The sequence below is a fragment of the Lingula anatina genome, chromosome 6, assembly GCF_051362555.1.
Source record: "Lingula anatina isolate TDL-2025a chromosome 6, LinAna3.0, whole genome shotgun sequence".
Lineage (NCBI taxonomy): Eukaryota > Metazoa > Brachiopoda > Lingulata > Lingulida > Lingulidae > Lingula > Lingula anatina.
In genome coordinates this window covers 19,258,464-19,273,151 of record NC_141772.1, presented here as the reverse complement: position 1 = coordinate 19,273,151, position 14,688 = coordinate 19,258,464, and the positions used below count along the sequence as shown (strand labels likewise).

Genomic DNA, 14,688 nt, shown 5'->3' with positions numbered 1-14,688 from the left:
GGAAGTTATTATCTCGTAAAACAGGGATATTAAGAAATGTTGTAAGTACAGTTACATGTATATTATTAAATGCAAATCGTTATTCTAAATCATGAATATTCAGTTCCAGATATACAAACTAATTTTTATAAAGAACTATTTAATTTTCAACATCAAACTCCCATGATGCATCGGTGGTTGCCATAGAGCCCATTCAACACTTCGAGCTGAAGCGTGGAGTTTGTTTTGGCATTTGTAGCCTACCAAGCCGGTGCAGAAGACGCGTTTTTGCAGCCGCAGCTAAAACCAAATATGCCATACACAAGAGACTGTTACCCTTTCCCAAGATTTGAAAATGACGATCAGTTTGTTGGACAAAGATCTTCTTTGGTAAGTTTTTAAATAGCAAAAATCACTTTTATTGAAAAGTTTGTGAGAACTTTAAATTTTTTAAAATTATATGAATGAACTGCGTTAAAGTGACAGGGCTCAAAGTTAGATTTTTTTATTTTCAATAATTTTAATTAAAATTCTACGAGCATAATTTCTAATAATTGGGGTATTTTGATTAAAATTAAAATAACATTTGAAGCGTGATAAATTCAATTACACGTATATTTTCATATATGCTTTACACCTTTTCAGAAACTTCCTTACACACTTCCCACACATCTTGCCCAGACATTTGACCCATGGAGAAGACTCAACAGCACAGCTACCCTGACCAGTGCCAGGAGAGAGGTGTACTACTATGACCCCCTGGCCCCTGTGGACAGTCTTGACTTCATCTTGAAGTCCCAGTACAATCACCACGATGAACTGTTTAAAAACAGAAATCATACCCTTTTTCAGCCTGAGACACTGGGAATGGAGCATGGGTAAGATGTGTTTATTTATGCACTGTGTTTCAAATGCACTTGGCCCTTGCCAAATGGCAGTCAAATTGATCTTAGGTTGATCCACCAAATATTGTGGACTTGCTTGCAGTAGGTTTGATATGTTTATTCTTTTTTTTTTTTTTGCAGACTAATAATTTATTAAATATATTTTCTGTTACCAAAACAGTAAAAGTCTGTGAATATTCTGTTTCACAATTATTGATTCTCTCATACCCTGAGGTTCACATCCAATACATGCCAGAACTTCTTCATTTTTCAACCCTCCATATTTGAATGCTTATCAGACTCTGGAAGTCAGTGGCAAGTCTTACTGAAGCTTATAAAGATGATTGCAAATGCACACGTAGTTTTCTGGGTATCATGAATTCACAGAAGCGCATGTTGATAGGCAGGCCTGTCTAGCATTTATGATGTGTCTGGTAAACTCCAATCAAATGCTGCTGAATTTCAGTGAGCATGAATGGAAATTTTAAAATGAAGAAGATGGTTCACTTTGACTCAAAAACCTTGGTTGTACTTTAAAGATTCTGAGCATATAAAATAGCCATATCATGTAGTAATACATTATATAATGTATTTAATTGGTTATATTATCCTTAGATTCCTGCATTTCATAACCATATCATTATCTTTCTTTGCAGGAGAGTCCTGAAAAACAGAGTCAAAGTTATCAAAGTGGAGCCCAAGCCGCTTAACCACCCTCTTGAAATTGCTGAATGGACCAAGAAGGAAAGTATTCATAGTGTCAAAAATGCAATTGATGGAAATCACACACAAACAACAAATATAGGATATTCTAGGAAACCCGATGGTGGGTTCTTCACCACATAAGGACATATTTTAACTGACTTGACCATATATGGACATGCAATAATGGTGACTTTAACCATATTTGGAGGTATTTCAAGACCATTTGCACATTTTGGAAAATATACTCAAGCTGCAACACCAATGGAGATATCCCATGTGTATGAAGGGCATATCTTATAATATTTGCATGGAAATCGTTCATCTCTCAGTTGTATAGTTCACAGTTGAGCAGACATAACCAGTTGAATTTGTTAAGAATATTTATTACAAGAAAACTCAAGATTTAACCAAGATGTTTTTTTTTCATAAAAAAATTGTAAAATCATGCTCTGATAACTTATTTAAAAAATATTTGTCATCAGAAGTGGTGCCATGCTTTTACAGTTTTAGAGGGATTTATAATTGATACGATCCCTTTGAATTAAAACATTTCGTATACTTTTTGTCATTTGGACACTATTGCTCAATATTCTACTGCTGTTGTAAGAATTTTTGAAGTATTCATATACTATTGTACAAACAGATACTTTAATATAGTAATAAATGTTTTATAGAATGAAAACACGATATTTTGCATACAAGCTCGTTTTATTTATATAATATGTGATTGACATTAAAAATATCTATGTTAAATCAATTTTTATATCAAATCTACAAAAAGTGACAAGAAATGATCGGAACAGCACAGATCAGCAAATATGTTGGATCAATTGCCTCTTCCTTGAACATCAAATACCATATGTATTCTTAAGAAAGTTTCTTGGATCATATTTCTATATAAAAATAAAATAAAAAATGCTTCACTTCTAAATTCAGCAGTGTAGGCCACATAAAATATAACACATGGATAACTGGTGACAAGAAATGTCCATAGTCTGATTAGGATACTTTGTCCATTTATGAAGAAAATAATTTAGATGTTGGACATTATTTTGCCAGTCTGAGAATGACATGACTAAAATTGGCACAGATAAAAAACAATAATTATAACAGAAAGAAAAAACTCATAAGCTTAAATATTATGTTATTTACACGACTTAGGTACACATAGAATTCGCCTTCTATTGATGATTGCATAAGCTATTTACATTACATTACTTACATATGTAAGTCTTTTCACGAAAAAAAAGATGCCCTTTCCCTATAATAATGGAAATAAATAAAACGACTACTTGTGATACGTATTGCAAATAGATTGTACTAATCTTTTAACTGATTGTCTTTGTTTTATCACAGATAAACGTGTACATGCAATTCCAGTTTACCTACACCACAGTTTAGATTGTTTTAAATGGACGGAATACTAGATAAAGTTGAGATTAAGCATCAAGAATAAAGAATAAAAAATCTATATCAATAGTAGATTTCCTACCAAGAATGAACCCCCTTAGTCAAAGTCCAAATAATTTCCTTGGATCTTATGGAATAATACTAATTTAAAAGGAAAGTTCCTTTCAAACAGATCCAGTTTAATATTGCTTTGGAGCACTCCACCGTGTTTTCTGGCCAGGTCCATTGTGTCAGAAAGGAATATTGGCCAGGTCCATTGTGTCAGAAAGGAATATTGGCCAGGTCCATTGTGTCAGAAAGGAATATTGGACAGGTCCATTGTGTCAGAAAGGAATATTGGCCAGGTCCATTGTGTCAGAAAGGAATATTGGCCAGGTCCATTGTGTCAGAAAGGAATATTGGCCAGGTCCATTGTGTCAGAAAGGAATATTGGACAGGTCCATTGTGTCAGAAAGGAATATTGGACAGGTCCATTGTGTCAGAAAGGAATATTGGACAGGTCCATTGTGTCAGAAAGGAATATTGGCCAGGTCCATTGTGTCAGAAAGGAATATTGGACAGGTCCATTGTGTCAGGGGGGAGATCAGGGTGTCACAGTGTTCTGCATCTGTTCCAGTCTCACTATGGTCTCATGGGTGTCTGCAGGGTCTAGCTCATTTAACAGCTGCTCTGCAATCTTACTTCGTAGTCGTCCAACAACCTGCAGATGCAGAAGTAAAGTTTTTAAGTTTCAAAACTGATTTTTACAACGACTAAAAATTGTGAAAGCTTGTTGGGGGAGTTTTTGGAAATTATGCATTAGAAATATGTCATCAGTATGAAAGTTAAATTGGCAAAGAAGTTACATTTCCTTTTTTTTTTATTCACTACAAGAGTCAGGAATTAAAAAAAAAATAACAAAAAAATTAAAATGTAACAAATCCTTACTGTTTTGGGCCTTTGTATCTTGAGGTTATTAGGTTTCTCATTGCGAAAGGCCTCAGGTGTCAGTGACCTGTTTTGTGGCCAGATGACCGGTGGTGGCCAGAGTCCACTAGAACTGACCGATGCCATACTTCTGCTGACTGCTCCATTTCTTTTACTGGATGACCCTACCACTGACTTACTTCTCATTGCTGAATCACAGAAATAAATTATCACCAAATGAATGTTAGTGCAACAGCTTCATTCTGCATCATACTATTTCTGAATCAGTAGACCATTTGATTACAATGTATTACCACTTGGAAACCACCTAATCCCTACATTGTTCGCTCACTGTCCATTCTAATAGAGTCAAGTAGGTATATATGCCATGCCCAATGTTTGGGAGTGGTAGTGGTGGATAGGGGGTCAGAAAATTAATAAACATGATCTGCCAAGTACAGTGCTTATTTTAGACATTTTACCACACTGCAACTATTATAGTTACTGTAGTAGTAGTAAAATATTATAAAATTAGTTCTCCAATATGGCTTACTATCAAGTACAGCCACTTACATGCTGTGGAGGGCACCAATCCTATGGAGGTCTGAGGTCTACTGAACAAACCACTTTCAATGTCATATATCTGCAATAAATGAAACATTATTTTATACTGTATATTTTATTCAAAGTAATTTTTATCAGTTCACTAGCTCATATTAAAAGAACAAAATATTTGAATCGAGTTTACTAACAATATCCATAAAATAAATAAATAAACGAATAAATAAATAAATAATAAGAAAGATAAACATATTAATTTTCATCAATCACCTGTGTCTGTAATTCGTCCACTCTTTGAAAGGCATCCAATTTTAGATTTCTTTCATGGGTCAGCTGCTTCTTGTACTGTATGGCGTCTTTCTTCACTTTCTCATTGGTCAGCTCCTGCATCTTAGTGGTCTTGTCAAAGTCCTCGGCTATCCTGTTTAATGTCTTGTCTTTCATATCCAGCTCGTCCACCTGATTAAATTAAATATATACATTATTCATAATAGATGTTTGTGGAGTTTTCTATCATCTCTATTTATTATAATATAGTAATGTACACAGAAAATTGGTTTATTCTACTTGTGTAGATAATCTATTTTCAGATAATTCTCTTTTTCAGAACACTTTTTACTATGCACATTTTGAAACTGGATGCTGATCAATTCTATCAGATGTATGGATGGACAGGCAAAATGTAAGATACTGATTACATGTGTATGTCGTGTATGAAGCTGCATGCACTCATGCATGTGCACGCCCCTCATACGTACATACAGTCTAGCATGCACGCATGCACACACACATATATGCTGACATCTCTCAACTATTAACAAAAAAAAAAAAAAAAAAAAAAAAAAAAAAAACTGACCAGTTTTTCAATATTAGCCTGTCTTGCTGCCTCTAATTGTTTTTGACTTCTGGCCTTCTGTATAGCAGCGTGGGCCTTCTCTTCCTTAGCTTTCATCTGGGAAAACAAACATAATATAAATGAAAAAGTATAGAAAGTATAGAACACCATCAGAAAGTCTTGCCTTGCCTGCATTGTTCAAGCTTGTTGCTTGCAAGGAAAAAATCCCTTGGAACAATGATTAAATATGCATCTAGACTGAAAAACATCATATGCACTTCAAAAGAATAAACACAAATCTGGTAAATCTCTTTTGTCATTAATACCATCATCAAGCATTTGTTAGATTCAGACATTGATTATTAGAATAATACATGACAGAAAAGAGATTTTTATTCATTATTCTTGCTTCATTAATAAAAAATGTTGAAAAATAGTACAATAAAACTAGTATCACAAAAACATTAAAATAAGCTTTTTAACTGCCTCTAAATGACAAAATGAAATCTACAGACTGGAACCATGATATTTACGTAGGGAACTTATTTGTAAATTATTATAAATCACATTCAACTTGTGAAGTTTTTTTAAATCTAAACATGTGATGCCTTACGTGTAGTGCAACATGTGACCTACAAGAGAGTTGCATAATGCTTTAAAAAATCTATGAGTGGTGTGCCATTTCATGCACTACTATATAGTTAGTAACTAGCTATAGACTATATATAGACTATATTGTTCATCTATTTTACCTTCACTCTAAACTAAATTATCAGGAAAAAAATAGAGGGTGCTATGGCCTTAACTTCATTTCATTAAGATACTGATTCTACATATGTACTTACCGAAAACTAATGTAACAGTTGCATTTCAAAACAAGTTTTCATATTCACACCCATGATGAATATTTTCAGTAGTTTAAGTGATGCAAGTTAAAGTTTAGCAAATTTCTCATCTGGTATTGTAAGTAAATTAACATTATTCACAACAACAGTGTCATTTGTGACAATAAGTCGATCTGAGCCAGGGGAATATTATCTGTAATGTTTTTAATTCATTATTCAAAGGCAATAATGATCATTTATCTCTTCTTATTACAACTAAATAATACCTGAGTTTTTTGTACATGTTCTAGAAACAGGAATAATATAGTTTTAAAAAACACTTTATTGCAAACAATACACAAAGCTTTAAATCAAGGTGGCTATTTTTGAATCCATTACTGCATGGCCTTAAGAGTTGACTGTCTGATAATATTAAAAGAATCTACTGACCTCTTTCTGAAGTTCAGTCTTGGCATCAGCGCACTCCTTGGAGACCTCAGAGAATGCCTTGCGGAGCTGGACCAGATGTTGACGTAGAAGGATGACATCTTCCTCGGCTAGCAGTTGGATCTGGATGCAGTCCTTCTTGCTCATATCTGCATGCTGCTTCTCTGAAGAGAGCTGTTATGGAAAGAATTTATATGTAAAGAAATCGTAAATCAGCCATAATCTCTCTCTCTCTCTCTCTCTCTCTTCTCCTGTACGTTTGTGTTTTTATTTAAAAAGATTTTTAAAAATTTAATCCAGCTGCCTGGGCATATATTCATAAATGTCACATAAATGTATTGTGCATTTATACATTTACATACACATTTATACATGTACATGTATATGTAAGTGTATAATTGTATGTGTATACTTGCCTGTTTATCGTACACCCCTCTGGTATGTGTCTGTCTCCAGTTGTTCATTGCCTTCATCTTCAGCATGAGAACTTTCAGGGAGTGGTTCTCACGTTGGATGTCCCGGATCTGCTGGTTCTTGGCCAGGATCCTGTGCATCGAGTCATCTTCTGAAATGTGGCATTTGATTGGAGGTGTAGCAGGCAGACGGACAGACAGACAGACAGACAGACAGACAGACACACTTTAAGTTAATCAATGTTATCAACAACAATAATTTAGAGTGAACTTAGAGTATCTTGGGTCAATTACACACAGGTTGGTTTTTATTCACCAAATTTATGAATTACATCTCTGTAATACTGTTACACACTAAGATGCAACTCACTTTTTTCAAATGAAGGTCTCCATTTATTTTGCATAATATAAATCTTATCAGAAAAATTTAACAATTTAATTCTAGCAGCAGCTTCAATTTATTCTTTTGACAATACTTTAAGGACTAAACAATGTGCGATCAAATCCTGCTTGAACCAATAGGGAACATCCTACAGGATATCCTACTGAACATCCTATAGGATATCCTACTGGACATTACTTACTATCACCAGGGCCTTGTTCTCTTGCATCTCCGCCTGTAAGCAGAACATTCCATCAATGATAACCTGCTCTATTTCTATATAAGTATCAATAAAGTACTCTCTAACTTAAAAATGTCCTTTTCACTTTCCTTATCCCATTAAACAGTTTCTTTAATTGTCTTATTTCTTATTACCTGTTCTTACTACCACTCAAAACTGAGAACAGGAAAAAAAACTCATTAGAAAACACAATTCACTAATTGAATATAGAGAGAAAAAGTTATGAAAATTTGTGGGCATCAAACTATCAATCCATAGACGTGGCATGTCAGAATCGGAAAAAAAAAAAAAAAAATTTATATACATGTATATGGCCTATGCAGCCCTTTAGGCTATGAATCTCAGGGTGTAAACTTACCTCCTCCATGCCCTCTCAGGTCAGTGATGGCTATGACTGCCTCATTCCTTGCTTCCCCTATCTTCTCAAATACATCATCATACAGATCCTCCCTAGAGAGATAGATTTACAATTAAATTATCTTAAAGGTACATACGAACCGAGCATCGGTGGAGTGTGGATTCCCAGTAACACATGTAAACCACTTCTACTAAATTCTTATATGACTCAAATAAATTCAACATGCCAAGGGATAAAATGAATAGATCACTCAATCAGCCATAAAAGACCTTTAGACTGCTCCTTTCTTTAAATTTATGGTTGTAAAATTAACCTACTTCCATGACCTACTTTCCTGCCCCATTGACATACAGCTTAGAATGCCAGCAGAAAAATCTGTTCAAACATTATTTTCGGGTAAAATTAAACAATGCCTTTTGGTAATTCTCTTAGTTATACTACTTGAAACTATATGCTGGCATTTGGTTGGTTTTTGTGACAAAAAATTGACTTTGTATGCATCTTTAAGGCAATAGTAGCTTTTAAAGCATGTAATGCATGTTAGATCTTTGTATCATATGAATTTTAATTTTTCTATGAAATTTCAATGCCTTCCTAATGACTGCCAATTTGCAGGTACATCCCATACGAAAACTGTAATGAAAATGATGATTTATAAACTATGTTCTGAGTTTGGAACCTCTAATGGAGACTGGTGATTTTCACTTGTCAAGGTAAAAATCACCTTGCTTGCCTTACATTTCAATATATTAGCTCATTTCATGATAAGTTCAGAAGTTACCATTGACAAAAGAGGTGAATTTCCAGGGACCTCTGAAAGTCAGGGTACACAATTACCTGAACTCATCAAACTTGGTTTTCAGGTCAAAGCAGGAAGCAAACAGGTTCTGTACAAGTTCATTATACTCCTCCCGTATTCTCTCCCTGATGTCACGCTCCTGCTCCATGATGGTTTGTCTTAGTTCACGGGACTGCGCTCTCAGGGCAGTGATTTCTGTGGAAAGAATGGCATATGATATAAAACACAATACGAGTGTCGTTATGTAAATATGTATATTCATATCCAAAATGTTAATGTTTGTGAACCACTGAAGCATGTGGAGTGCAGTATCTTACCAATTCATATAGAAAATGTGGATAGGAAGTTAAGGCCTTAATTAATGCTAGTGAAAGAAACTGGGGAATGCTAAATACACATTCCAAAAAGGTATAGGCTTTGCATGTAATTTGTAACCAAGCTGCCTATACATATCAGCTTAGGATGTTTTCCTTGATATTTAACCATAGCAACATGGAAACCATGACAACCAAGATGGTAACCTACCCATAATGAGGTCATGACCTTGGTCTGCCATCTGGCACTGAACCTCTGTCTGAATGCTCTCTCTGGTCATCTTCAGCTCGTCCTCCAAGTGTTTGATCTCCTGTTCCTTGGTGTACAGTAACTGGTGGTGTTGTCTCAGCAGGTTTTCATAGTACATAGAGTAGCTGGAATATAATAATAATAATAATAATAATAATAATAATAATAATAATAATAATAATAATGGAATTTTGATATCAGGGCTTACATATTAAAACTGGGGGAAATTGGTAAACAGCCCCTTTGGATTCTTAGCAGACTAAACTAAATGACTCCATTTTTTGACTGATAAATTCGTTTGGGAAACCAGCTCCATGGCTTACTTACCTCTCAAAATTGCTCCTCTCCCTGGCCAGCATCTCTCCTTCAAGTTGGATCATGGCCTGGTTGAAATGCTCCTTGGGGAATACAAAGCCATCGCTGGTCTCCTTAAAGTTGGAAAACACTGTCTTGGCAAAATGTTCTGCTACCTGAGGTTTGTATGTGGTGAAACTTTCCTTCATTGCCTGGAAGACATAGTAAGTAGATATATTTGTTTTACAAAGTATTTTGGATTTTGTTTCATGTTTTGTTGAAAGAAATACTGCAGTATATCTGATCTAGTCGCTCACCTGAGTGAGTTTTTGTTTTGTTACAATAAAATAAATCAAAGAAAGTCTAGTAATAAATGAAAGTCATGTTACTTAGCAAAAAAGTGCAAGTTTACATATGAATTGCTGTCGTTAAACATTTTCAAAATTCCAACAAAAATAAATGACAAAAATTCTTTACATGAAAAACCAAGATTAATTAAACCACTGACCGGTCTCTTCCAGAGGTCAGTGGGCAGTGTCCCTTCCTCCCTTGACCGTTCTGTCAAGACCAGGTTGATCTCCTTGGCCAGTTTTTTCCTCAGCTCATTGAGCATGTTTTCTTCCAGACTCTCACACAGCTTCAGGAGCTGAAATATGGAGAAAAGCACATTTTGTAAGGAGAGGGTCTTGAAAACTAGGCTGTCCACTTTGTCCTTGTGGCAATCCATGCGAACCAAATTGTGCTCAACTCTGATAAAATCACTTATGTCTGTGTTAACTGTTATCACAAAGAAATTAGAATTTCTAATTATTATTAATTCTAATTATTCTAAAAATAATTAGTAAAATAATTTATTAAATAATATAGTTAAAGTTTAATCATAAATATTTCAATTTAAATTTAGAATGATTAAATTAAGGGACTCTCATTTTAAACTCCGGTTATTTTTCTGCACTGTCCATTCTTCAGCTCAAAAACTTACACACAACCTAAGCACCCAAAACACTAGGAGATTATTAATGTTATTTCAGCCAATTTAGAGGGGTAGATGTCTGATAACATAACTTCCCACAAGTCCTCTTCAACAAACACTGAAATGTCCAGATCTATTAATTATTAGTTCATTTTACCTGTCTGACCCTCATCTCAATCTCAGAGGCCCCTGCAGGGGTGACCAGAGGCTGGAGATCAGAGACCATTCCGTCATACAGGTCCCCCTGGCCGTACCTCCTTGCCACACTCTGCAGGATAGGGAACAGCTTCTCTGCACGGTAGATTTTACTGAAATTAAAGAAATGGTGACGGTCACAAAGTCGTTTTGTGAACATAATATTCATTTATTTTTAAAAGGTTTTTTTTATGGATTATAAAGGGGAAATCATACGTGGATATTATACCAAGATTAAAGAAATTAAATAGAATTTTCCATTTTTTTTCTTTTCTTTTTTCTTTAATGACAATGTTATCTATTTTATTTTCAACATCAACATCATTGTTTATCAACATCTTTGTCTTAATGTGAATTAAGGGAGAAAAATCTCTTTACAACGTTTCAGTAATTTTTTTTTGCGACCTGCTGTCAAAGGTCCAAGTTCCTTCAAATTCCTGAACTTTTTTGTGCATAATTTTAATTGCAGTTTTCCAAAATATCAGTTTAAATATTAAATATTCTTTCCAACTTTTTTTTTATTAAAAAAAATTCATTTTCACCTTTTCCCACTCTAACTTTCAATGAACATCTACACAAATAATCCTTACCAGAACTCTTTGTAAAGAAAAGGTGTCTCAATTTTCTCCACTCCAAGTTTTCTTTGGCCCCAGTCATATTTGAAGATCTCCAACCTCTTCCAAAGAATGAGGAAGATTTTGAGCAGCTTGTATGATTCTATGGGTTGCTGGGTACGTGATAAGTTTTTCTTGGCTGGAAATATTGGCAAGTCATAGGTTACGTGACTCATTCTTGTTAGAAAATAGAATCAACTTTATATGTAGTTTGTAACTGACAGGGTTTCATGGGTGAATTCACATCAGCTTTTTCTAGATTGGTTGTAAACCATTTTAATGTTGCAATCATTGTGAAAATTTTACAGAATTTACTGCAAATAACTCTGCTAAATGAGATACCAACAGCATCAATAACAACATGTTGTGCATTCACCAAATCAATTACAATCAAAACAACTAGTCACCCCCCCCTGTTCATTATGCTTATTCTTACTAATAGCTGCTCCCAGGAAAGTCTAAAGAGAATATACCCAGAGTTTTGAATAAGTGTAACATTCCATCTATTACTGGAAAATCGTGAAAAGCTTGATATATATATTTTTATGAAAGCATCACCAGGCAAATGAAAGCATGGCTAATATTATTTTGGTCCTTTGGTGACAGATGCAGACTTTCATTAAAAAAACAAACAATTCAATCAATTTAACAGACACCTCGCAGCTTTCTAACAGAGCATATTACTAACATTACAGTTTTAAAAATCTACACATGGATACGAAATAAAACAAACTTCATATAAAACTGTATTTTAAAAACATGTTAATCTTAAAATACTATTAGTGTGTAACTGCATACTTGTCCCTTAGTAAAGAGTGAGTAGCCATTTAATTATTTATTGATTTTTTAGCATTAAAGAGACAGCACAAAATTAACTTTTGTTCAAGCTTTTTAAAAAGTCTGTATAATGGCAGCAGAGTATCATATGAAAGGTAACATTATAAAGTAAACAAATGAGGTAAAACAAATATTACATGTAGTATCAAGAAAAACTGTAAATAAAATAAAACACAGTATTATTGATGCCAGAAATAAGAAAATTTATAGGAATAATATATTTAACAATTATTAACTTGTTATAAATTTTATGAATATGAGATTCCTTGTTAGTGGTTCTTTTTCTATAAAACAGAATGCCTACATAAAAGCTGACTTTTGTCTACACTGTATGTATTATACTAACACTAAAATCTAATCCTTTCATAAACATAAATTATCAACATTCACAAGAAATGCTAGCAATATACAACTTGACATTTGCAGAAACTTTTACACTTATTTTTGCTAAAATTATTGAAAATAAAAAATGCTACTGTACAAAACTTGGTCTTTTTTGTTGCATCTATCAATTTCAAACTTTTTTCAGTAAGTTTTCAGTCAAGATATCTATTTATTTATTTATTTGAATTATCTCCATTTATTTTGTTACAGTAAAAGAAGTTTTAGTTTCAGACTCCACTGGACACGGAATCCAAAAAATATTGTGAGTCAAGAAATCAGCTTTAATGACCAAAAACCTTTTTTTAAGATAAAAAAAGGAGATAAGATGTAACTGAAAAGACCAATTACTCATTCAGCAGCTTCCTTAATTCTTATGAAAAGCAATAAAAACATGAAGCCCCATTAACCAGATTTCAACTACAAAGGCTCTGTCTGCCCTAAGTTTCAACAGTAGTAATCTGACTCAATTGTGTGTTTGGTTACAGAAATCAGCTTTCATCTGAATATAAACACAAAAAGCTGAATAACTGAATAACAAGCTTGATTACAGCTTGATTACGTTCAAGACAGAGTTTCTTTAAAAGATTTCTTCTGTTGAAACCCAGTGTTTAAACCCACAAATGAGTATAACCTGTCCCCAGGAAAAAATAACTAATAGTTAATGTAGTAGAAATAGCAGTAGTTGTACTAGTAAATCATTTCCTTTTTATTGTAATGAGAAACTACATGCAAATTAATGATGATTAAAAAACTACAAACTGAATAAAGCTATTATAATAAAGGCATACTATTATGTTGTTATAGCACTTTTTTACCTCTCCTCCTACGAACTGACAAACAAAAATGATAAAAAAGGCAATGAATAATAAAGGTATAAGTGATAACAATCAAATCAATTACTGCATCTCATCATGTTGACATAATAATCAAACATAACAATCAAAAATGCACTTCATGCACAAACAAAATAATCCTGAAACAAGACCTAGAATAAAAACATATCATTCTGCAACACGACATAAACTTTTTTCTCAATCAGTTTATAATATCACGAAACATTCACTTCTAGCAAATTATCACGCAAACCAATTTTTGGTCAATCAAACAAAACCTTCCATTCATCTCACCCCTCTTCTTTTTAATCTTGGACAAGAAGGACAGTCCTCCTCTGGGCCACCCACTAAGGGGCCTCCTCATTAACAGAGAAGGGGAGGGGGACGAAGCTTAAGAGAGGATAATATATATCTCTGAGTTAATAAATCTAACTTGGTATAAGAAGTCTGAGACATTAACACTGCCCTCACCATGCCAAATGCCAGTAAAATTTAAATATGATAGTGAATTCACTAAGTTACTGGTCATTGTTACTGCTTTTGGTCAGTAGTTTCTTACACCGTCAATGTAAGTAGATGAAAAAGATTTTGGTGCAGACTAGTTATTAGGAATCTGAAAGGTACTCCCTTGTCAGAAATGAGTAGATAAGTTTAAATGTTCAAATAATAAAAAAATCATTACAAGGGGAAAATAAATCTTTTTTACATGTTAAAAATGCGATGAAAGTGGTCAAAAGTTGTACTCTAAACAAAATATTTTGTTCAAATTCTAATAGATCTAAGCAATTACAATATGATCAATGCGCATGTTTAGGTTTAGAGTAATTTGGGATTTCATATTAGAAAAGTCATGAAGGAAAAATGATAAAAAATTCTATATAATAATTGGAATTGTCAAGAGAAAAAAATTGGATCCAACCCTTACAAGTGAATATTTATAAAAAGAGTACTTAACTGTGAAGTTTTATTTTGCAGCAATTAAAATATATCTTTCTCATATTCATCAAAGTGCAATGCACACATAGAATAAAACATAAAATATTATTATGCTCAAATACCTGACTGTATATGACTGTAATAGAATGATCAAATATGCACACATATAAAAAAACAAATAAAAGCACTTAACTATGAAATTTTCTAAAGGCAAAAGGAATACATGCTAATGCTTCACATAATGATGTTCAAATATGTTTTAGAAAAAAAGCACTTAATGCGTTCAAGCTACATAGAAGTAGTTTGCTATAAAT

At 33.5% G+C, this 14,688-nt stretch overlaps 2 protein-coding genes across 7 annotated transcripts in view; one reads left to right on the top strand and one right to left on the bottom strand.

The window, feature by feature from the left end:
* The first annotated feature begins 178 nt into the window (after positions 1-178).
* Positions 179-2,255, top strand: LOC106174790 (protein CFAP276). The gene is made up of 3 exons (XM_013556481.2): positions 179-369; positions 625-857; positions 1,520-2,255. Exons 1-3 carry the CDS (start codon positions 292-294, stop codon positions 1,707-1,709), a joined length of 501 nt encoding a protein of 166 aa, XP_013411935.2. The 5' UTR covers positions 179-291; the 3' UTR covers positions 1,710-2,255.
* Positions 2,256-2,695: 440 nt separating this feature from the next.
* The window catches only part of LOC106174791 (uncharacterized), a 34,423-nt gene continuing 22,430 nt past the window's right edge, over positions 2,696-14,688 (bottom strand). For 5 of the 6 annotated variants that reach the window (XM_087014698.1, XM_087014695.1, XM_087014700.1 and 2 more), the window contains 16 exons: positions 13,421-13,435; positions 11,361-11,523; positions 10,733-10,883; positions 10,111-10,248; positions 9,636-9,814; positions 9,270-9,433; positions 8,783-8,939; positions 7,946-8,037; positions 7,549-7,581; positions 6,968-7,116; positions 6,555-6,725; positions 5,302-5,397; positions 4,716-4,904; positions 4,458-4,527; positions 3,906-4,093; positions 2,696-3,678 (listed from right to left, as the gene is read on the bottom strand). In XM_087014698.1, the coding sequence (XP_086870824.1) occupies positions 3,562-3,678; positions 3,906-4,093; positions 4,458-4,527; positions 4,716-4,904; positions 5,302-5,397; positions 6,555-6,725; positions 6,968-7,116; positions 7,549-7,581; positions 7,946-8,037; positions 8,783-8,939; positions 9,270-9,433; positions 9,636-9,814; positions 10,111-10,248; positions 10,733-10,883; positions 11,361-11,523; positions 13,421-13,435 (2,072 nt within the window). In that variant the 3' untranslated portion in view covers positions 2,696-3,561. The remainder of the gene's footprint in view (positions 3,679-3,905; positions 4,094-4,457; positions 4,528-4,715; positions 4,905-5,301; positions 5,398-6,554; positions 6,726-6,967; positions 7,117-7,548; positions 7,582-7,945; positions 8,038-8,782; positions 8,940-9,269; positions 9,434-9,635; positions 9,815-10,110; positions 10,249-10,732; positions 10,884-11,360; positions 11,524-13,420; positions 13,436-14,688) is intronic. The other variant, XM_087014697.1, reaches the window with a different exon arrangement.